The sequence below is a fragment of the Lepidochelys olivacea genome, assembly GCF_965140295.1.
Source record: "Lepidochelys olivacea isolate rLepOli2 genome assembly, chromosome: 1".
Classification (NCBI taxonomy): domain Eukaryota; kingdom Metazoa; phylum Chordata; order Testudines; family Cheloniidae; genus Lepidochelys; species Lepidochelys olivacea.
This window is the reverse complement of record NC_140411.1, coordinates 308,198,042-308,222,255: the sequence shown is the minus strand read 5'-3', so window position 1 is coordinate 308,222,255 and position 24,214 is coordinate 308,198,042. Positions and strand designations below refer to the sequence as shown.

Sequence of the window (24,214 nt, the reverse complement as noted above, 5' to 3'; positions counted from 1 at the left end):
GCAGATCACCAGGTCATCATCGCCCATCTCCTAGCAATAGGTCACCTTACCCAGGAAGATCCTCCCGGCAACCAGCCCCTATTAGCTCCCGGTCCCGTTTGACGTCCCAGTACTGGTCGAGAAGAGTGAGGCGTGAATTGCCAGATCTCCAACGCAGATCCGCCAAATGCTATCGGTCCCCGAGATCCCAACCAAGATGCCTGTCTCATTCGGACTGGTTGGCTTCGGGACACAGTGATGGGCACCGGTCAGACAAGAGCCACCATTCCACCTGATCCTGGTCACCCGGTACCAACCGCTCCATTTATACCTCTGGCACTAAGCGAGGTTCCCTGACCGCGGGGCTAGCCCCAATACCTGCAGTGCCGCCTACATCATCAGCACTGAAACCTGTCCCATGGCCCCAGGTGCAGTGGCCAGTGCCATTGTACCTGTGGAACCCTTGTTATCACCCAACCCTCCCAGGCTGCCCGGTTGGCATTGAGAGCCTCGGAGAGGCCAGCGGCCTCAGTATCTCATCCCCCTCTGTTGGTCGAGGCTTTGGGGGGTAAGACCCCCAGGTCCAGGAGGACCCAGGGGAGCAAGCTACTGGACCACCAGTGGAAGTAGAGGTCCCTGTGGCATTGTCCTCATCGCACGGGGCCCCCTCACCCAGTTTCTCAAGATGACACCAAAATGCACCACGAACTTTTGAAAATCATCGCGTCCATCCTGGGGCTTCAGGCAGAGGAACTGGAAGAGCCCTCGGACTCCCTGTTTGATGTCCTCTGCTCCTTGGTTCCTGCCAGGGTGGCCATACCCCTTCATGAAGGGGTATCCAAAATCACTAATGTCCTGTGGCAAACCACCTCTTCCCTGGCCCCTATCTCTAAGAGGGCTGAATGCAAGTACTTTGTGCCAACCAAGAGACATAAGTACTTCTACTCCTATTCAGCCCCCAATTCCCTCGTGGTAGAGGTGGTTAACCACAAAGAGAGTCAAGGACAACCCAGGGCCACCCCCAAAATAAAGATTAGAGGAGGTTGGATCTCTTTGGGCGTAAGATTTATTCATCTTCCAGCCTTCAGCTGAGAGTGGCAACCACCAAGCCCTCCTTGGCCGATATGACTTTAATATGTGGCAAGCCACGGCCAAGTTCGAAGGGTCGCTCCCCAAGGCTTCCAAGAAGGAGTTCGAGCAATCCTCGATGAGGGCACAACCATGGCCAGGGCAGCCCTCCAGACGGCGTTGGATACCGCTGATGCTGCTGCCTGCACCATGGCTTCCACTATCTCCATGCAGAGCCGCCTGGCTGCTCCTCTCTGAGTTGCCCTCTGAGGCTCAGCAGTCAATGAAGGACTGCCCTTCGATGGCTGAGCCCTATTTGCAGAGCAAACAGACAGCAAGTTCCATGGCCTCAAGGACTCCCACTCCACCCTGAAAACCCTGGGTCTTTATGTCCTAACCCCGGCACGTAAGCAGTTCAAACCGCAGCAGCCTCAGGGCCAGGGGAGCCAGCCTTGGCAGGACCAGCCTCACAAATGAGCCAAGGGCTACAAGCACCATCAGAGCCACCCGCCTCCACCCTCTACCCAGTCAGGCTTGACCTGTGCCAAGCAAGGGGCCAAACAGTCATTTTGTGGGTGTGCCCGAGGGCAACCTACCAGACTATTCCCCAGATCCATCTATCCCAGTGTTCTCCAACCGCCTTTCCCTTTTCCTACCTTCTTGGACCACTATAACCTTGGACCGATGGGTCGTCAGCATGGTGGAGCAGGGTTATACCCTCCAGTTCCTTTCTACCCCCCCCATCTGCCTTCCCTGTCCCTCTTCAGGGACCCCCCTCACAGAAGTCTCCTCGCACAGGAGGTAAAGGGGTTGCTACAGCTGGGAGTGGTGGAGGAAGTTTCTCTTGACTACAGGAACAAGGGGTTCTGTTCCTGGTACTTTTTAATCCCAAAGGCCAAGGGCAGTCTACGGCCCATCCTGGACCTGTGAGACCTCAACAAGTACCTAAAGAAGTTAAAGTTCCACATGGTTTCCCTGGTTTCTATTATCCCCTCCCTGGATCCGGGAGACTTGTATGCCACCCTCAACTTGAAGGATGCATACTTCCACATAGCAATCTTTCAAGGACACAGACGCTTCCTCCGGTTTACAGTGGGGCCCCACCACTACCAGTTTGCGGTTCTCCCATTTGGGTTGGCGACAGCACCGAGAGTGTTTACCAAGTGCATGTTGGTGGTAGTAGCTTACCTCAGGTGACATGGTATCCAGATCTACCCATACCTCGACGACTGGCTCGTCAAGGGCAGCTCCAGGTCTCAAGTCCAAAGGGATGTCCCGGTGCTTCAAGCCACATGCTGCTCCCTGGGCCTACTGGTGAATGACAAAAAGTCAACGTTAGTGCCGGTGCAGAGGATAGAGTTCATTGGAACAGTCCTTGACTCGACCTGCACCAGGGTGTTCCTGCCACTGAAAAGGTTCCACACATTGACAAACCTCAGCGCGGAAGTCTTCACGTTCCCTTTGACTACAACCAGGGTCCGTATGCACCTGCTGGGTCACATGGCAGCCTGCACTTACGTGATCCACTATGCCAGGCTCTGGATGCAGCCCCTGCGACTATTGCTGGGACAGTCTATTCCCAGTCCCGGCACCCCTTAGAAACTATCATTACCATTCCCCAGGCAATACTTACCTCGCTGCAATGGTGGACCAACTGAGGGCAAGTCCTGGATGGCGTTCCATTCAACAAACCCCTTCACTCCATCGAGTTGGTGTCAGATGCCTCAGACCTTGGCTGGCGTGTGCACCTCGGCAACGGCCAGACACAGGGGATGTGGTCCCCAAAGGAGGTGAGGTTGCATATAAACATCAAAGAGTTCTGAGCAGTCTGGCTGGCTTGCAGTCTTCCTGTCCCACCTCTGGGGCAAGGTGGTACAAGTCCTGACGGACAACACAGCCTCAATGTTCTACATCAACAGGCAAGGGGGAGCGTGCTCATCGGCTCTCTGTCAAAAGGCACTCCATCTATGGGACTTCTACATCAGCCACGAAATCCACCTGGAAGCTTGTCACTTTCCCAGTGTCAAGAATATGCTGGCGGACCACGTTAGGAGGGACTTCTCCTCTCACCACGAGTGGTCGCTCCATCTAGAAGTAGCCTGCATGATCTTCCAAAGGTGGGGAACTCCCCAAGTAGACCTGTTCACTACCAGACAGAACAGGAAATGCACCAGTTTTATTCTTGGCAAGGTCTGAGCAAGGGCTCCCTCTCCGATGCCTTCCTCCTGTTGTGGTCAGGGAGCCTGATGTATACATTCCCTCTGATTCCACTCATCAGCAGGATCCTGGCAAAGATCAAGAGAGACAATGTGCAGGTTGTCATGATCGCCCCGGTGTGGCCTCGCCAGCATTGGTTCGGCATGCTCATGAACTTGTCAGTGGCCCCACCCTGGCCCCTGCCCAACTGTCTCGACCTGCTGTCACAGGACCATGGTCAGCTCCTACACCCCAACCTCGAGTCCCTCCACCTCAGCATGTATGCTGTGTGGCTGAACCCAGAGGAACGGACCTGTTCAAAAGGAGTCCAACAGGTCCTCCTGGGGAGTAGAAAGCCTTCAACCAGACTGACTTACCTGGCTAAATGGATGAGGTTTTCCCGCTGGGCATCTGAACGTGGCATCTCTCCCTCACGTTCTTCCATACAGACTGTCCTGGACTACCTGCTCCATTTGAGGAACCAGGGCCTGGCACACTCTTCCATTAGAGTGCATCTCGGGGCCATCTCTGCTTTTCACCAACTGATCCAAGGACGACAATGTTTTCCCATGACATGACGATCCGATTCTTGAGAGGGCTCAAGAGACTCTTCCTGCAGGTGCGGGCTCCTGTCCCAGGAGCAGGTGCGGGCTCCTGTCTTAACTTGGTCCTCTCTAGGCTCACTGGCCCGCCCTTTGAGCCGCTGGGTTCTTGCTCCATTTCCCACCTGTCATGGAAGGTCGTGTTCCTAGTGGCAGTGACGTTGGGAAGATGGGTCTCTGAAATCAAAGCCTTGACCTCAGAACTTCTTCTACAAAGACACGGCTCAGCTGCAGCCCCACCAGGCCTTCCTGATGAAGGTGGTATCCATATGAACCAGGACATCTTCTTCCCGGTGTTCTGTCCCAAACCGCACAAGACCAGTGAAGAGAGGCATCTTTATGTGCTGGACGGCCAAAGAGCATTGGCTTTTTATTTAGAACATACCAAGCCTTTCCGTAAATCAACTCAGCTCTTCATCGCTACAGCAGATAGAATGAAAGGCCTTCCCGTGTTTCTCGCAGAGGATTGCCAACTGGATCACCTTGTCCATAAGGACATGTTACAACCTGGCGGGGGTTCCGCCGTTGCCAATTGTCAGAGCCCACATGACAAGAGCACAGGCGTCTTCGGCAGCCTTTCTGGTGCACATCCCTATCCAGGACATCTGTAGAGCTGCAACGTGGTCCTCTGTCCACATGTTCATGGCTCATTATGCCATCACTCGCCAGGCCAGAGATGATGCTGGATTTGGCAGAGCTATGTTGCAATCCACATATCCATGAACTCCTACCCACCTCTGGGGTACTGCTTTGGAGTCACCTAATATGGAATGGACATGAGCAAGCATTCAAAGAAGAAAAGACAGTTACCTTTTCTGCAGCTGGTGTTCTTCGAGATGTGTTGCTCATGTCCATTCCACAACCCGCCCTCCTTCCCCACTGTCAGAGTTTCCTGCAAGAAGGAACTGAGGGTGAGGGGAGCCAGTGGCACCCCTTATACCGTGCCATGCGGGCGCCACTCCAGAGGGCACCAGAGCCGGTCCCCTACGGATACTGCTGAGGGAAAAACTTCTGGCACCCGTGCATGTGGTAAGCACACACACCTAATATGGAATGGACATGAGCAACACATCTCGAAGAACAACAGTTACGGAAAAGGTAACTGTCTTTTCTTCATTAAATGGGTTCACAGAATCTCTTGAACTGCTCAGCATTTACCCTAACAGGGATCACATGTTCAATGCATGATCTTCACTCTATGAAGAATGCATTGGCCTCCTACTATGAGGCTCAGGAAGCACCAAACTATATTTAGATCACTTGAGTACAGGATTCTTCACAAAATACCTCTCAGTTCCCTTCTGTGAATAAGACTTTGCTTTCAGCTCAGACTTACTTTCTCTCTTTTTTCCCCCCATTCACTCCACCGTTGGTAGGAACTGAGAAATATTTTTTGTCACTTCAGTGACAAGTTTTTCAGTTTAGTTCTACAGTAGAATCCATTTAATCAGCATCCTGTTAAAAATGTGTCTGCTTACTGTACCTGAGAAAATGGCTTCAGGACAAACCAATATGAATTAATGAGTAGCAGTGGCAAATCTAAAGAGGGCAACGTTCTCTTGATAATTACGAGCATATATTTAGGACAGAATATGGACATGTTGTCTGTTGAAGAACTAACCCATGGCAAAAAAGGCAAGAAGCAGGGAATAGGCAATCCAGAAAGAAGGAAGTAAGAAAGGATTTAGGAAGGCAAAGATTAGAAATGGGAGACAGAAAAGTTGAAGGGCAAAAAGGGGAGGAAGCAAGCGAACAAGGAAGAATAGGAGTTGGGATAGGAGTAGAATGGAGGGAATGAAGAGCAGCAGGGAGAAAATGGAACAGAATAAATAACAGGAAGAACAAGGGGAAGGGAGGAATCTGTTCTATATAGATAAAAGAATGCTGTTCCAGCTTAAACAAAAAGGGGTAAGAGTTGTGTTTTTTTAAAGAAGCAGAAAAAGAAAGACAGAGAAGGGAAAGAAAGTGGAAATGGAAGTAGAGAAAATCAGAATAAAGAAATGTAAGCAGGAAAAGAAGATACAGGCAACTTTTAGGTTAGTGATTTTTTATGTCTTACTAGATTTTATAGTGTGTGTGTATATAAGATACAGAAAAGGGGAGCACCAGGAATATACCTCTACACCCCTCTTGACAGTGCACACATGTGCATGTGTGCTCATAATACACCTACTTTCTTTCCTGCTTTGACCTGCGTGAGGACATTAATTCCTTGTCCTACCTCTTGGTGCATCACATCACCACCAGATAATGCAATCTCAAAGCAGCATGAGACAGAGATCTTTGACAACAGCCACCAAAATTGGTGAGCTGCTCACTGCTGGTTTACTTTAATCTCTGCTTACCTTAAGGGTTTTTATAATAGTGTATTTAAATGCTTTGGTCATAACTTATTTTAGAAGAATTAAATTAAACCAATTATAGGAATTTTTTCTCCATTAACTAACTCATTACTGGCTGAAATGAGGCTATGACAAATCAACTAGTTTCTATTATTTCCCCTTTCAGCGGGTACTGAGATCTGAGAACACTGTTAACAATAGGCAGTTAATAAGATCAACAGACAATAATTTCTCCACTAAGAATTGTCTTGACAGAGCTCCACTCTTGGGCTACAAATCCCAAAATCATCAAGAATACAAGAACAGCAACTCACTGATCTGTTTGTTACCATATATTGGGGACCCAGGGCTGCTTCCACCATAGTCAGTAGTTTTCAAAATGATCACTTGCTTCAGCTGTACTGCAGTATGGTGAATTATATCAGGTCAGTTTGTAGGTTAGCTGTAGTTTCAATTAAAATATTTTAAAAACCTTAAGTAGTGTTAATACTGTTTTAAGTTGGTTAGTTCTAATCAGTTTCCTGATTTAAAGTTGACTAATCTCATATCAGATCCAGATAAAATATCTACCATTAAACAGTATGTGCCATGTGGTAATAAAGTATCTGTAAAAGACCAGCACACCAGTTTCCTTGAGTCTCTGGGAGAAGACCACTTCTTGAGGGGGTGCTCAGTTTGCCCTGGGCAATGCTGTTACCAAAAGGATGCGGTCTAGATTGCTGTCAGATTGTATTCCTCATTTCTGTGATCCAGCTGGCCCAAAGGCTTTGTCAAGGCTTACTTGATCCAAGGTGAGACTGCTACCACATTTTACCTCACAGACATCTTCATCTATCCAGACAAATGCAGCTACTTGGCACACTCTCCACATTATTGCTTGGATTTGGCCTCTAGGAAAACATCCTGTTTCAGACTCTCCATCTTCAAGAACTTGTTTTCAAAGAAGGGAGGGCAAACTCTGTGTTAAATAAACTCCCTCTTCTCAAGACATTGACCTTGTTCCTGCTGCTTGGTGTAATTGTGATCTCATTTTCTTCTGGGGCTTCCCTGGAGCATCTTACTCTTTAAAAAAAAAAAAAAAATTAATAGCAGTGTCCATCTGGGCCACACATGCACCCTGTGCTGCCTCATGCTCCCGTGTAAGGACATAAAGGGCAGAGCAGCCCATTGCCCTTCCTCGGTTCTCTCTTATTGCACATGGAAGTGAGATGGGATTTAGCAAGTGTCTGACTTGTTAACTTTCCTCTAGTTTCAAATTAATCTTTTGGAATTAGTTTGGTGAAGAAGTATTACCTTTGATTAATTTTCCAATTTGGACGTTTTAAAAAACAACAGAAAGATAGCATGCTGTACAGTGAGGCAAGGTGCCTCATGCCATCTGCCATGGTGGACTCAGGATTTAAGCCCTGCCCAACCTGCGATGGACTTACTCCCCTGGTTGATCAACACAGTCAGTGCCTTTTCTGTCTGCGGGGAGACCTCATTCCTGATAAGTTTGAAATCCTTCTTGTTGTGGACTCACAAGTTGAGGGATGGTGTTGCTGAAACTACTGGTACTTGTGCAATTGGTGCATGTCACCTTAGACCCAATGGAGAAATCCACCTGAAAGGAACCCAAAGGCTTATCCTCAGTGAGTGCCACTCCAAGCAGACACAATACCCCAGGGCCTAGCAGTGAAACAAAGGCTGAGAATAAAACTGTTGAAACAGACACTGGTGACATTGATGCCAATTGCCCGGTGCATTTTGGCATCACTGCCAATTCTGTATCATCATCAACAGACTTGGCACTGGCCTTAGGACAAGCTCCACCAACACCAACAGTGACTTCATCAGAGCCAGCACCAGTGTCCCAACTCCAGGATGACGCTGAAAGGAAAGGCCGTGTAGAGATCAGACATGGCTGCAAGCATAGAGGCACTGCCTCTCAGAGAACAGAAATTATTCCATCAAGGGAAGGGCACTTCAGTTCTGTGCCAAGGGAGTGGCACTAAGTAAGCCAGCATCAGCACAGAAAAAGGTGCCAGCACTAGCCATGGTGCCAATTACAGGACTGAGATATGCCCTCATGGAACCCTGTTAATCCCTTCAGGGACATCATTGGTACCAATGTAATTAAGCCTCCTTTATTTCATAGAAGGCTGTCAAGCCCTCTGAGAGACTAAATAGAAGCCAATCTGAGCCTGTACACTGGACTTAAATTGTATTCCTTTCACGCTCCAATTTTGACTCTGGCAGATGATGACTTCTTGTTGTTATTCATTGACTTCACCTAGGAATTTTGGAGTATTTTTGTTCATGCATTCTGGAATATAAAATATTGACTAGAAACATGTCAGTCATTGGCTTTCTTTGCACCATTAATTTGATCTATTAAGAATGATGTTCCAGACCTATCTGTACAAATGATAATACAGCACTAACCCTTTTGTCATCCATACTCTAATTTTAGGTGGAAAGTTTTCAGAAAGAAGGAACATCCCTTTTGAAGATTTGAAGTTTTGAAGATCCCTTATGCAAACTTCTTTGGCGATTAACTTCCCTTCAGTATGTATTTCACAAAATGGCAAAGGTCTTGAACATTCACAGCATTCTAACTATTCATGAGATTTCCTCCCAGAGCATTTTCTAATGGGTAATCCTTTTCAATAGGATTCATCAATTGCCAGCCTTCCTAAAAATGTGAGATTTGCGAAATCGCAGTGAGCATCCTCAGTGCTGCTTAATTATTGCATGGCACTTTTAAGACCTCATCTTTGTGATAGGCTCTTTACATACCTGAATATCTCTCTTCATTCTACTTCAGCAACACCACCTATTTGTTTAAAAAAAGAAAGAATCTGTCACTTTCAGTCCCTTTTAGTTTCAGGTGCTAAAGCCAGGTCTAAAGTTTAATTAGTAGTACAGTAGACCAGGTTCTATAATTGTGTGGCAGTCATGTTCCAGCATCTTTGATGGAAGCTTTTACATTGCATTAATTACAGTGAAATTATCTAAACAATTATTTCCTTTAAGTTTTAAAAACAGTTTGGTATTTTCCAGGCATCTCTTAGGGTTGCATGAATGTAACTAATTCTGCTGTTGGGTTAATAATGTCAAACATTTTCTAAATGTTCTCATTCTTAATTTTGGATTTTTTTCTTTACAATTAAAGATAAATGCCTACTTTTAGGTAATTTGTTGTATCTAGCTGGCAGTGGAGGATTGTTCTTCACTATATATTTGCAAGTGCCTTTATGTGGTTTACTTTTGAAATATCTTAAATAGTTTTGAAAACAAAATTCAATAATCTTATTAGGAAAAAGATTTGAGGTGAATATCAGGAAGAGTCTTACTGTCAGGAAGGTTTTCCTGTTACTCAGCCTAAATTTCCCTCTCTTAATTTCATCCTATAACTCCAAATTAAATTCCCTTTTACCATCCTAAAAAGTTACTCTCTAGCCTTGTTTATTGATTACATCCTACAAATATTTGTAGATAGTTCAAACATACTTTTACATACTACATATCCATAGTAAAATCTGAAATTTACCTTTTCAGGGCAGGATTATTTTTTTATTCTAATAGAGATGATTTCCTTCTCTAGATGAAAGTAAGCAGAACTACTATTAGATTCATGGGTAATTTACCATTCCCCTCTCTTCCCATAAGAACACAGGACTGGGAGGGACTTCCTGCATTATCGAGTACAGTTCCCAGCTATTGCAGGCAACCTCGTCGTATAGTCCTGTTCATAAATTTATGAAGCTCCATCTTAAAATTAGTTAGGTTGTTTGCCCCACTGTTCTCTTGGAAGGCTGTTCCAGAACCTCACTCCCCTTCTGACTGTTAGAAACCTTCCTCTAATTTCTAGCCCAAATTTATTCATTGCCAGTTTATACCCATTTGTTCTTTTGCCAACATGGTCCTTTAGCTTCAATAGCTCTTCTGTCTCCCTGGTGTTTGCTCCCCGATGTACTTACAGAGAGCAGTCATATTCCCTCTCAGCCTTTCTTTTGTTAGGCTAAACAAGTCAAGCTCTTTTAGTCTCCTCTTATAAGATAGGCTGTCCATTTCCTGATCATCTCAGTAGCCCTTCTCTGCACCTATTCCAGTTTAAATTAATCTTTCTTGAACACAGGTAACCAGAATTGTACATGATATTCTAGATGAGGTCTTACCAGTGCCTTGTACAATGATATTAATACTTCCCTGTCTCTATTGGAAATATTTTTCCCGATATATCCTGGGATCACATTTGCCTTTTTTATAGCACATTACATTGGTGGGCCACAGTCATCCAGTGACTGACTAATAGACCCTAATCTTTCTCCTCCTTTGTCATTTCCAGCTAATGAGTCCCTAGTTTATAGGATAAATTCTTATTTGTCCCTAAGTGCAAGACCATGCACTTGTACTATTAAATCTGATCCCATTTCAATTATTCCAGTCCTCCAGGTCATCCAGTTCTTCCTTTTTGATACTTTCATCTGCCTCTGTAGTGATGCTGCCTCCCAAGTTTTCCCATTTTACTCAGCTCTTTTAAGGTAGATCCTCTACTTTCTTCTTTGTTGGATTTTCAGCTGCCATGTATTCTAACAAAACAGGAGTCTGATCTTAGGAGCTTAAACCTTCAGTGTCTATCAGTCTTCTCTTTCATTAACTTTTTCATTAAGCTGCAGAACTTTTAGCGAGATTCTTTTAATCTATTCACTGGTCAGGGAACAACTTTGACTCCACTTTAATGTCAACATAGATCATCTCAGATCACTGAATAGTTAGTTTTTTTCCAAAGGGTTATACCTCTTAGTTTCTTCTTTCAAACATGCTTCAGAAAAATAAACAGAACTATCAGCAATAAGTACAGTCATTGCTGGAGAACAGTTGAGTAAAATACATATTTCACATAGCTGTGCAGAACTGAGGGTATCTATTCATAGCCCAGTATTTCAGCATCGTATTTGAAGCCATATTCTTCTTCTGCACCCATTTCTGAAGAAGTAAAAGTACAAGATATCTATTCCATATGAACAATGATGTTAAGATATTAAAGTTTCAGAGTAAAGGGTTCAAGTCAGAAATACCGAAGAAAAGACTGCATATGTTTGTTACTGTATGTGTACTATAGAACTTGAGCTTGCTTCCCTTTAAATCAGTGGCAAAACGAGGCTAGAATTAGGGCCCCAGGATCTCGTACTGTTATGTTTTCTTTGAGTGCTGTCCCTGTGGGTGCTCCACTACAGGTGTTGGTGCATCCCGGCGCCGTTGATCGGAGATCTTCAGTAGCAGTGTCTGGGCAGGGGGTGCATGTGCAATAGTAGTCTTGCGGCGCCGCTGGTGCCTCATCTGGCACGTGCACACCCCAACCCCTTCAGTTCCTTCTCAGCCATCCTCGGCTTGAGATGGAGCTACAAGCTCACTTAGAGTTCATCTCGCCGCCTCACAACAGGTAGACAGGACTTTGATATTCACTCACCCGATTACTAAGCGATTTTTAATGGGCATACAGAACATGTACCCAGACATCCTAGAACCCACACCAGCCTGAGACTTAAATCTGGTGCTCAGAAATCTAACCAGGGCCCCATTCAAACCTTTAGCCACATGCTCATTACTATCTATGAAAGTGGCATTCCTTGTTGCCATTACATTGGTGCGAAGAGTCAGCGAGATAAGGGCTCTCATGGCTCACCCCCCCATACACAATATTCCTCTAAGATAAAGTGACACTTAGAACACATCCTAAGTTTATGCCCAAAATATCTTCCTCGTTCCACCTCAACCAACCAATTCACTTACCTACATTTCATCCAAAACCATGCAGTAACACTCAAGAAGTGGTCCTGCACACACTGGATGTGTGCCGTGCCTTAGCATTTTGTCTGGACAGAATGAAGCCCTTCTGAAAATCACCTTGACTTTTTGTGTCAATAACAGAACGATCGAAGGGCTCTGCCATATCTACGCAAAGAATATCTAAATGGATATCCAGCTGTATCTATATGTGCTATTCACTACACAACACTGAAGCCCTTCCAGGCATCAGAACCGACTCGACAAGAGCTTTATCTACCTCCACAGAATTCCTACACAATGTGCCCGTTCTAGACATCTGCAGGGCAGCCGCCTGGGCCTCTGAACAGACATTCATGAACCACTACGCAATTACTCTCAGCTTAAGTTCAGACACAAGACAAGGTCTCACGGTACTAGCTTCAGCAACGAACTCAACTCCAAAGCCCCGTCCATCCTCATGAGGGCACTGTTCTACATTCACCTGAAGTGGAGCACCCACAGGGACAGCACTCAAAGAGAAGGTTACTCACCTTGTGCAGTAACTGAAGTTCTTCAAGATGTGTGTCCCTGGGGGTGCTCCACTACCCACTCTCCTCCCCTCTACTTTGGAGTACAACTAAACACTCCATGGTAAAGAAGGAACTGAAGGGGTCAGGCCATGTGCGTGCTAGATGAGGCACCAGCGGCACCGTGAGACTGCTACTGCACATGCGGACCCCGAACAGATACTGCTACTGAAAATCTCCAATCAACGGCGCTGTGATGCACCGACACCTGAAGTGGAGCACCCAGAGGGACACACATCTCAAAGAACTTCAGTTACTGCACACGGTGAGTAACCTTCTCTTCTGCCTGACTCCTGCCTTATTCACTATAAAGAATGAATGGTGTACAATAAACAAGACACAAGTTCTCAGATTCTCTGCATCATTTGAAGCCGTTTTTGTATTTTCAGCAGTCAGTCTGAAGTAATTCAGAAATCTTGATTTACAGATTAACAGAAAACAAAAACATTTTTCTCCCTCTGCATCAAAAACCACTTGTTATTAACTCTTCAAACTTTCCCAGTTGTTAAATCTCTGTGAAAAGTCATATGCTGCCTATGTTTGGAGATAAGGCAAAGTTCTTAACAATTTTTATTGTGGAGCATCATGGGCAGCGGGTATAATAGGACAGGGAATTCTAAGCCTTCCCTGGCTCAGCTGCCACTGACCTGCTGCTGGACACCTGGGCCATGGTTGCCCTGTCCCTTCCCCTTTCCCAAGGCCCCCAACTTCTGCTGCTGCCTGCCTGCTGCTGCTCGCCACATCCCTACTCCTCGGGGGTGGGGGAGTGAGGAGGGAACGCAGTTAGCCAGCAGTGGGCAGGAAGGTATGGTGGGGGAGTGAGGTGGCTCGCTTCGCTGGACACGGGGGGGACCAGCAGCTTCGCCCAGCCAGCGTGGCTGGGGCCGGCCTGGTGCTCAGCATGGTTGTGGGTGGCTGCTCAGCCTGGCATCCTGACTTGAGGGGACCTGGGGTCCGTCCTGTCGGGGGGGTGGCTCAGCCGGGTGCTTGGCCTGTCTGGAGGTGCGGGGGCTCGGTCCAGCCTGGCTGGGGCCGGACTGGCGCTCGGGGGGTGAGTGGCCTGGTGTGGCTGGGGTGGGCAGGCCACAGAGCTCCTCCAGTCGCGGGGATGGGCCTCAGGAGGGCTTCTCCTGTTATGGGAGGAGGTTGGAGCTCCAGCATGCAGAGGGGGCAGGGCCTCGGGCAGAAGCGGGCACCGCCAGCACACTAGCCACTCCAAAGCAGAGGTTCACCCACCACCCACGTGGTGCGTTATGGACCCAATCATCCTTTTACTGCTATCAATGTGAGTTCTTTCATGTAGACTAAAGTGGAAACAGACTTGGGTACTGTCCTGTGGAGTAAAGCATGTTGCATTTTTTTTTTCTGGTTGTAGCTTAAAACATAATGGTATTTCTCTAGATGGCAGCAAACTGATATTTTCCTTAGCTCAAGTGTTAGATCCTGTGTTTCTGTAGCCAAGCAGAATTCCAGTCTGAGCTCCACAAGTGTTCATTATTCTTTTGAAGTGATAGCCTCCTCATGGTTTAGAGATTACAACCACAGTCCCATTCTGATTGATTTTTAACCCCTTTTCTAATGCAAAGAAGAGAATTTTCCATACTTAGAGATTTTTTAAGATTAAGTTCCATTTTCAGCTAGAACTTTTTCTGACGGTTTTGATTGTTTTAATCTCAAGAAATTTAAAATGTCTTAACAATGCCCTTCTGAAACTTCAGAAAAGTGTTTTTCTTTGTATATGTCTACATTACCTCACAAAAATCGAAGCTTAAGTAGATTTTGACATTGGTTTATGCAAGAAATAGCATTCAAGGACAAGAATGATAAAATGTTTTAAAAAGTGGTGCTATTTGAAAATCAGATATGAATTCTCTATCAGCTGAGCTGTTTTGAGGCAGCAGTTAGTGGCAATAGAAGATATTTTTTGTCAACATCCTTGGGTGATTTTTCAAAAGTGGAAAGAGACTTTGGGATGTGGTAAAATAGTTGGTTTCTTCTAACACTAAATAAGGAAAATTGGACTAATCTTACAGCTACCCTGTGTTTGTCTTCTTTTCTGTTGAGCTTCTTCCTACAATCCTCCCCAAATTCTGACCTTCCAAGATTCCTCCACAGATTTAAAGAAACGGTACACATTCTTACATGCCTCTCATACACACTGTTCCAAAAGTGGTTGCTCAGGTCACCAGTAAATTGAAGATGATGATTAAGACTCCTGTCATGGAGGTCACGGAAGTCAGAGATGCCGTGACCTCCATGACTTCTGCAACAGTCCCATGTGGCTAGGGATTGGGGTGTGGGGCAGTACTTACCTGGTGGAGGTTCTCTGGAAGGCCGACAGGAACTCCTCTCCCTCAGCTCCTAGCTTCATGTGCTGCCTCCACCCACAGCTCCCATTGGCCGCGGTTCCCAGCCAATGGGAGCTGCAGAACCGGGGCTTGGGGTGGAGTAGAGGCAGCATGTGGAGCTAGGAGCTGGAGGTCACCACTTCCCAGGAGCTGGGTAGGGAACCTGCCCTAGCCCTACCAAACCCCACCTCTGCCAAGCACCCGCGGCACCTGCCCCCTCAAGTACCTGTGGCGCCCCCCAGGCTGCGCCCCCTTGAGTACCTGCGGCACACACCCCAGCACCTGCATTGCCCCCATGGTCGCTTGTCCCCACAAGGTTTAGTTAGGACTATACAGTAAAATGAATTTTTGTTTAGTGCCCATGACCGCTCCATGATTTTACTAAAAATACCTCTGACTAAAATGTAGCCTTAACGATAATGCTCAATCAGCTATGTGTAAAGGGCTTTGAGATGTATGGATGAACAAGTGTTGTATGTACATACAAAGCATTATTAAACACATTTTTAAGATGGGGCAACTAAAGCACAACAGAGAGATTCAGTGACTTGGCAGGGAAGAAGAGTCTCCTAATGTGTTAGGCATTGATTCTTTAATGAAGATACCTAGGTTTCAGCCTTGAAATTGATACTTAATGTGTCAACTTTTTGGCACTTTTTACGAACATTCAGTGAAGGTAGGCTATGCTGTGCATGCATCCGTGACTGTCTCAACAATATACAGAATGGAAATATACTGCCAGATGCAACTGAATGAGACATTATTCTTCAGAAGCCATTATTAGTTTGCTCAGTGCTAGCCACTCCTTTAATAATTTGGTGACCTTGTCCAGCGCACTAAATAAAAAAAAATGTAAATGGTCTTTTCATTTACCTACACAAAAGAAAAGATAACAAGATAGTTACCTGTCACATCATCTAAAAACCGAAGCACTTAAAACCAAAGAAATTATTAATTAAGAACCTCATAAATCTGATGCTGGGTACAGAAGAAATATAAACTCATTATTCATATCAAGTATTTTTAAAAGCATATTTAATCAAATCACAGCCCCCTTAACACTGACCCAGAATAAATACTATATTCATCAGTAACCTCAAAATGTAAACACTGCATATAAAACCTTTTTGAAAAGGAAACAAAAAAATATGTACACATTGGTCGGCCTTAAATAGAAAATTACAGATAAATAACATACAGTTTTCATATTAAAAATACAACATTATTCTGAAGAAACAGCAACTATAAGTACTTGGGAAATCCACTGCAAACTGCATCTGTAGTAACTTAGATAACTTACAATGTTATGAAGGGAGGGAGGTTTAAACTCGCTAGCCCACCTCAACTCCTCCTAACTCTCTGGATCTCCAACAGCAGAGCTTCTCTGTAGCCAGGAGGAAGTGAGGAGTATGCGTTGCCCTCCCTTGTGCAGGGGCAGAGGGAGATCTGTGTATGGAGTGCTATACCTGCACACTGTTCACTAGGATGGATAGGTTCTAGCCAATAGGCCCCAATCTTTCAGGGAGCTCTGATGACTTTAGGGGAGATCTGCCCACGTGGAGTTCTTTGCAGGATTGAGGCCTTAGTAAACATTAAACAAAGAGCTATGCATAAAACTAATAGATGAATATTTTAAAATATAGTTAATAAAAATAAACAGTGTACGTCGGAAAACAATAGTGATCTCTATTGCCAACTACACTAAGCATGAATCAGTATAGTTATAAAGCACATCTTTTAATCTGTGGAAGTAGGCGGAATCTCCTTTATCTCTAAATTTCAGTTCTGTTTCCAGTCTTTTTCCATCTGCACTCTCTTGTAGTATAGTATTCAAAAATCCTAAGTAATTTTATTTTCTTCATTTATTTATGGGTCATTTTTCAGTTCTGACTTCCAAGACCTATAAACTTATTGGCTTTTGTTCTTACTTCTTCAGCTCCTTGATCAAAAGTCTGTTTCTTCCTTCTCTTCTCTGCAACCAGATACATGGCAAGGTGTGTAGTCAGTATTGCTTAATACAATGTAGTTGTTTTTACTGGGCACGTTTGTCTGTTTGTATTGTTTAAATTTTAATTTCAATTAAGAACAGGTTTTGTCTGGATTGTCATCATATTGCAAATTTTAAAACTTAGTTTATACTTTTGTTATACTTTACAAAAGTGAATAGCATAATTATTTAAATTAGCAAGACAGTACTGCTGTGTTTTATGTATTTGTGTGTAACAATGAAACATCTAAAATGATACTATTGATCAGTATTGAAAAATAGAATGTGCAGAATCATATTTATTGTATTTGAATCATGGCTGTCTTTAAACAGCAGGGGTTGGTGGATATATTTTTTTTATCTTTTAGGTAAAAAGTTGTTTTCCAACTTAGTCTTTCTTCTCTAAAATCCACTCTTGGCGTTCCTCATAAGGACTGCCTTATAGTTATCTAATCCACTGAATCCAGGAAAAGTCCATCAGTCATGCATTTAATGTGTATGGACTAGTGTCATGCTACAGTACTGTATATATTGTATATGATGACCCTTTCATTTCCTTTTTGCCTATCAGTCTAGACCTCAATACTTACTTTATCATTTAAGTTTGTATTTTTTATAGTTTAGTTTTTCATTTTTTCTTGATGTTAATAGTTTTCTCACTTCCTTTTCATCCTCCACTCCTCTTTCCTGGGGAAAAATAAGAAACTCCCAACCGAAGACAAAAAAAGCTGTCAACAAACCCTGGAGTTTCATAGGATCTTAAAAGCCAAAGGTTCTTTATTCTCCCTAAAGCTGATTAACAGAAACTCCCCAAGTAAAAATTTGTGCTAATCTTACCAACCGTTATATCTTCCCAAAAAACATTGCAGATAAGAAGATGGACGCTACCCTTAGATAGGACTTGGAAATTTCATCAGTGATCCATAGAGTATGTCTACACTGCAATTAGACACCCAAGGGTGGCCTGTGCCAGCTGACTCAGGCTCAAAAGGCTCAGGCTGAGGGGATGTTTAATTACGGTGTGGATCTTCAGGCTCAGGCTGCAGCCCAAGCTCTGAGACCCTCCCACTTGGCAGGTTTTTAATTGCTGTGTAGATAAACCCATAGACACTCATTCGCAAGCATATTCTTCACTAGACCCATGATGTCCTGGTGCAGTGAGTTGAAAAGCTTGGACCACCAGAAGCCCATGACAAGGTCGAGTCAACACTGAAGAAACTATCCCTAGCAACTACATTTGTGGCAGATGGATCCATGGACTCCATGAAGCTGGCAGCAAAAGGCTGTGCAAAACTATTCAAAGCAAATCCCTCTGTGCCTCAAAGGTCTCAGGTGGGAATCCTGTTTAGGTAGACACTGGGATAAGGTGGAAGTGAAAGTATTTATTCTCTACACCAGAAAAGATAAAATGACTACAGTCCTTATACAAAGGCTCCTTTCATTGCTACCCACAACACAGGCCACCAGATAAGGGACTTCTCTTATTCCAGGGTAAACAGTTAACCAGTAACCCACAGACAAGTCCTGATCAGGGAACAAGTTTAGCCCTTGTTTCCAATCCAAACAGTCAGTATGGATGCAACTGTGCCTGATTCCACCCAGAAATACTCCTGGGGGGCACTTAGACACATGGTTCCAGTCAACATTAGAGTACAATACTGATAATCTCTGGTGCTCCAGGCTCTTCTACATCTTTATCCATTCTGCAGCCTTAAGACACAGCAAGCCATCCTGAAGTAAATCTCTCATCTCCCAGAGTTATGAGTAGTAGAGCCTCTCTCTCAAGAGCAAATGTTTTCAGGGTTCTAGTCCATATTCTTCATAATAAGGGAAAGATCAGGAAGAATCCAAACCATCTTAGACCTCAAGAGGCTGAACAGGTCAACGAAGAATTAAATTCAGGATCAGATTTTAGCTTCCATTATTTTTTACAATCTCTCCAGCAGGCCTGACAGAAGCTTAGCTGCATATTCCACTCTGCTTCCATCACTAACAATTTCTTCAATTTTTTTGTTCCCTCCCTACAGAAGTAGTCACTAAAAATACAAAGTATTACTCCTTTTATCTGTCATCTGTCTCTACTCAGGTTCATAAAGGTACTGACACTGATAATAAATCATGTGAGTTTAGGGACTCATCTGTAATAATTCTTAAATGACATGCTCATTAGAGGATCATCCCCAGGAACCTCATCGGAAGTGACCCAGGTGACTCTCTCGATACTTCAGTCACACAGGTTCATGATAAAGTTAAAAAAGAGTTCCCTGATCTCGCTTGAGGACAGTCCACAATAGGAGCTGAGAAAGGCACAAGAGAATCAGAGTCTTCCTGACAGAGGAGAGGTGAATCAAAAATAATGCCCAAGATATATGTAGGTTGACTCCTGACCACCCTAGTATTCTTTGCTTCCTTTTCTGGAAGTGTGAAACACAACTCTTAGCCATCTCTTCTCAGCTTTTTCTTTCCATTTGGTCCCTCTTTGACAGATATGGATGAGAATAAGAGGGATGACTTCAGGCTTTGGGAGAAAAAAAAGAAGAGGTATAAATAGGATGAAATGGGTCAAGGGAAGGCCAAGGAGGATCCTGACTGATGATTCTATACCAGTAGAGCAGATACTCAGTAATCTGTGTACGCCATGCACCTGTTTGTGCAGGCTCCAGAAACAGATTGTGGATGTACTTTTTCAGACTGCATAACTTCTCCTTTCCCAGGGATCCTGGCTAGTCTCCTCCCATGGTGGGCTGTTTGACTCCCCACTTCTTGCTGTCTTCTGCTCCTTCAGCTTCTCCCCGTCAACCCTAATAGCCTTTTCCTTCCCAGGGCTTTGCTGCTGTTTTTCCTGGCCATACATAATTTGGAGCTTTGGGATTTAGGGGCTCCTTTTCTCCTGTTCCCTTCTTTACCCATTAAGGTACAGAATTTTCAGAATTTCCCCCACCTTGGCTTCCTGATGGTTCTTTCCATTGGCATGCTTCTTAATTTGATTCCAGTTATCCCGTAAATCCAATAGAAGGCACCCATTTGCACTCTAAACAGTTTGCCTTGCCACTCAGTACCAGTCAGACTCTGTGCTCTCTTTCTGTTCTTACGCTTTCCCCAATTGTGTCTTACCTTACTCCTTTACTGAAGCAGTTTCTTCATCCCAAAATGCTGAACTGGTGAGTAAATTAACCTTGTAAAGAAAAAAAGGATATTAACCAGTATTTAAATTCTTCGATTTGTTTGTCAGTATACTGAACGGGTAAAACTCATCATTTGTAAAAGTATTAATTACTGTTCATGAGGTACTCACCACTGTTATATCTGTGTGCTAGCTCCATATATTTAGAAATTATGCTTTCTTATATGCTGGCTGTTGTTGTGTCTTGTCTGTTTAGATTTTAAATTCTTCAGGTCATTGACTGTCTTAATGAAAAGTCTATTGTGGACACTACAGAAATACAAGTTATAAATAACAATAACTTACACAGTACCATGGGTATGAATAAACAAAATGCTTAGAAAGAGCTTGCAATCAGAACTGTAAAAGTGACAGTAACTAATTCCCTTGAGAGAGGAACACACCTTTCCGTTTCTCCTAGTCAATTTAAGCCACTTAATACAAAGGTGCAGAACTTGTTCTCTGATCCCATAACCATCATTTCACCATCCTTAGGAGAAGGATGACAAAAAGAGATGAGTGCTGCATCTTTCCACAAAGATAGAGAGAAGGTCCTCAGTGTGATCTGAGGGCCTTGCAGTAAACTGATATTGTACATTTTTATAGCAGCTAAATTAAATACTGATACTTTATTTTTATACACAATTTAAGGACTCAATCTTGCAAAAACTTATTCATGCAACAGTAACTTCATTGGGTTGCAGGACTGGGCCTCATATTTTTAACAGGTCAAACTTAGAATTAGATACATATATCCACCGCTGAATTTAATTGTGGTTTTATTCACATATCTGAAGATAGAATTTAGCCCTCCATTATTAATTGATTGTGCTTGTTTGTATGTGTTTAACTACTAAATTATGAATCATTTATCATTAGTTAAATACATTAATAAGCCAACAACTAGTAAGGACGGTTTATTAAGCAGCATGTACATGAAGGGGAGTAAAAGCCAAGAGTCCAACACTCTTCTGAGCTATAGAGTAGTGAATTATAGTTTGTAAAAATACTTCACAGGGACAAAAGAGGCTAATTAGTAACTGTCTAGTCAGTTGAGATGGTCTAGTTTATTTGGTCCTGACTCAATGCAGGAGGCTGGACTTGATGACCTCTTGAGGTCCCTTCCAGCCCTACATTTCTATGATGTCTATGAAGGTATAGATTGTTTTACGATGCTGCTGATATTGTTCAACCATCAGAATATGAAGACTCAGCTAATCAAGATTTTCTCCAAAACAAAACTAAATCTCTGTTCAGGATTTCAGTTTCACTTTTAGTAACACTCTGTTTTTAAATATATAGCAATATTTTTGTGACACTAACTACCCTAAACTGTTTATATGTAAAATATTGTTAATATTTAATTTCAGATGCAGCAGGAACTAGAAAAAAGTATCACTAAAGAACTTGACCAAGGTAATTTGTTAGAGCATGTTAACATTTTTTTTTCAAAAACTGTGTGTTACTAAATATAATTTATGATATAGTTATAATTCAAAAATAGTATTAAGCTATTATGTCATACACCATTGCTGTTTCTACTAATTTTCAAATTTGGTAAAAAAAAATTTGCAAGGACTGCCCACTTACCAAAGTGCTGTACAGAATATTATGTAATTCCCCCACAAAAAAAAGTCTTAATCTGAAGTCAGTTTTGCAAGAATTCCCAAATACCATACACATAGGATTAACACAAATACAGTAAATCCTCTTTTAAGATTTTTCACAAACTTTAAAAATCACTTCTCCTCTCACACATATTTTAATCAGTATTATTGTATATAATTCATATTCTTCCAAATGTATCACTAGAATAAGCAATTGTCATTCCGTTGTCTTTATTGGAATTTGGTGTGCTTAGAGCATCTATGGATTTGACCTATGATTTTCAATAGCCCTTGAAATACTAACAGTTATTTACTGATTAGCAAAAAGGCTAATGTATTGCTTATATAATTAAAAAATCTGGTCCCTTCCTTTGTGAATATCCCTTTTATGTAATTTTCATCGTGTTTCCATTGTATTGATTTAAAATGTATATCTGCTGTCTCTGGACCTGACACAATGTCCACCGCTGTCAGTGGAAAAAATTCAATGGGTTTATGACAAAGCCTACTGTAAAACTATCACACAACATAACACAGAACATATATGGTCATTTGTTTTTCTTGTTCTTTCTAGCCACAGCTGAACTTGAAAATGGGTCTGTAAGAGTCTCTCCTGTAGGATCTACTGATGGATCTTCAAAAAATCTAAATGTGGATCAGGATCCGGTTTCCAGGGCAACACAGCAGTATCTAGATGTATTAAAGAAAAATTATATGATTTGAACAAAACATTAAAGCAAGTTTGTGAAAATGACTTTGTTTACATAATATTTTAATGGTTTCCCATTAAATGGGTTCAGATGTGAAAAATCTTAATTACAATTTAAATATAAACTATAAAGGTATTTTATAAATATCAGGCACATTGCACTTCTCTCTGGAGAAACAGCACATAGTTATATAGTCTCCTTTTAAATTAAATATATAAGCCATACCTTGTTTTCATTTGTAACTAGCAAAGGAAATACAGTGCAGTGTTCTTGAGTTTGACAGAACTGCCAGAATGTTAGTTGTTACAATAGCTGTTCTGAGTCTTGTCCCATTCATTTTCTCTGATGTATTTTAACCAAAGCATTTCCTGAATTTTGTTTTGTGTTTTCTCTTTTACATGTATTTTATGTTTTTAAATGTTCTCTTAAGTAGCCCATTAGCCTGTTCAGATCTGATGCATCTGTTTTGTGCCCAGTTCTGTAGTCCTGACACAGGGAAAACTTCTGTTGATTCACTGTAAGATTTGCCTATATTAGGTTTGCAGAATTAGGCACTTGCCTAATTTGTTTTTGCTTTTATTCCATTGTGTTTGAGTTTAAAAAATACTACATATCTGTAATAGTGCCAAGAGATTTGTAGTGTGTGTTTTATATGGTAGAGGAACTTATCAATACAATGCACTGAATTTTTAATTGAATAATACAGCAACTTGGGGCATTCTGAGTTGTTAGTAGATCACTGCTATGTTATAAGTACAACTCTTCTGTAGATGAAATAGAGTAAAACTATATATATTTTGTGTGCGCCTACCTCCAATTTTCTTGATATTTTCCAAAGTTGGTGCACGGAAAAGCTAAGTTTTGCATTATTACTAAAATCAGAAGACCCCTTGATCATAAATCTAGTAGACTGGACTTACAGCGAGTCTGTTTCAATGATCAAGACAGTTTTACTTATTCCAGCGATTCATCCATTGTTACTGAAGACCCATATTTCTGCCATTAAATATCTTTAAAAGTCACTAATGTTGTGGTTCAAGATGGTGAAATGGAGGAAGAAATCCCCACTAGAGAAAACATGAACAATGATTATACTGAGATGAGCAGGACATGAAAAATTTGTCCTGTACCCACTATTCCAAGAACTAAGCTAACTAGCCTGGGTGGAAAAAACCTGTGCCACCATGTCTCTTAACAGTTTTAAAGGAATAAAACAGTTTTGTACAGTTGGTATATTGTCTTTACTTGTAAAATATTCCATATCAGCTGTTCAATAAATTTTTAAATGTAACATGTCTCACTTTTTGTTTTACATTGCTTCTCTTCCTGACTATACTTGTGCGCATCATTCTCTGTGTTGGTTTCCGTGTCTGCTCTTTCTTTCCGTCCTTCTCCTGCCATCCCTTTATTCCCTCTCCTGTCTTCTGCCCAAGCCTCACAACTGATCTCATTTCTAATACTTCTGTCTCTCCTGTCTCCCCACAAAATGTCAGTCCCATGCCTCTCTTTCCTACACACCCATATCCATGCTTATCCACATACTCCTTTCTCTCTGGTCTTCTCCTTCCTTCTGATTGAAGGAACAGCAGCTCAGTGGGCCAGAGAGAATGGTTCCGATTGAGTTCAATATCCCATATAAAACTTCCACTCACCCTGAGCAAGTTGCCTTTTAAAACCTCATACAGTTTAGGGGAGGTATTGCAGCAGATCCTTTGCTGGTGTCGTTCAGCACCGTCCTATTGACTTTAATGGAACTATGCTGATTTACAGCAGCTGAGGATCCAGCTCATTATCTACCACCTCTAGATACCCCAGCCAAGACTCAAAAATGGGTGCCCCGAAAATTAGACTTCTAAATAAATGACCTGATT

General features: G+C 42.9%; 1 protein-coding gene and 1 long non-coding RNA gene across 3 annotated transcripts in view; one reads left to right on the top strand and one right to left on the bottom strand.

Moving 5' to 3' along the window:
- The window catches only part of ANKRD26 (ankyrin repeat domain containing 26), a 188,923-nt gene extending 165,289 nt beyond the window's left edge, over positions 1-23,634 (top strand). For both annotated transcript variants that reach the window (XM_084616689.1, XM_084616690.1), the window contains exons 39-40: positions 21,397-21,442; positions 22,208-23,634. In XM_084616689.1, the coding sequence (XP_084472815.1) occupies positions 21,397-21,442; positions 22,208-22,356 (195 nt within the window). In that variant the 3' untranslated portion in view covers positions 22,357-23,634. The remainder of the gene's footprint in view (positions 1-21,396; positions 21,443-22,207) is intronic.
- LOC311514259 lies at positions 16,878-21,288 on the bottom strand. Its single transcript, XR_014709858.1, has 3 exons — positions 20,159-21,288; positions 19,978-20,038; positions 16,878-19,381 (listed from the first exon to the last, which is right to left on the bottom strand). It is a non-coding gene; the product is annotated as an uncharacterized lncRNA (long non-coding RNA).
- Positions 23,635-24,214: the final 580 nt, after the last annotated feature.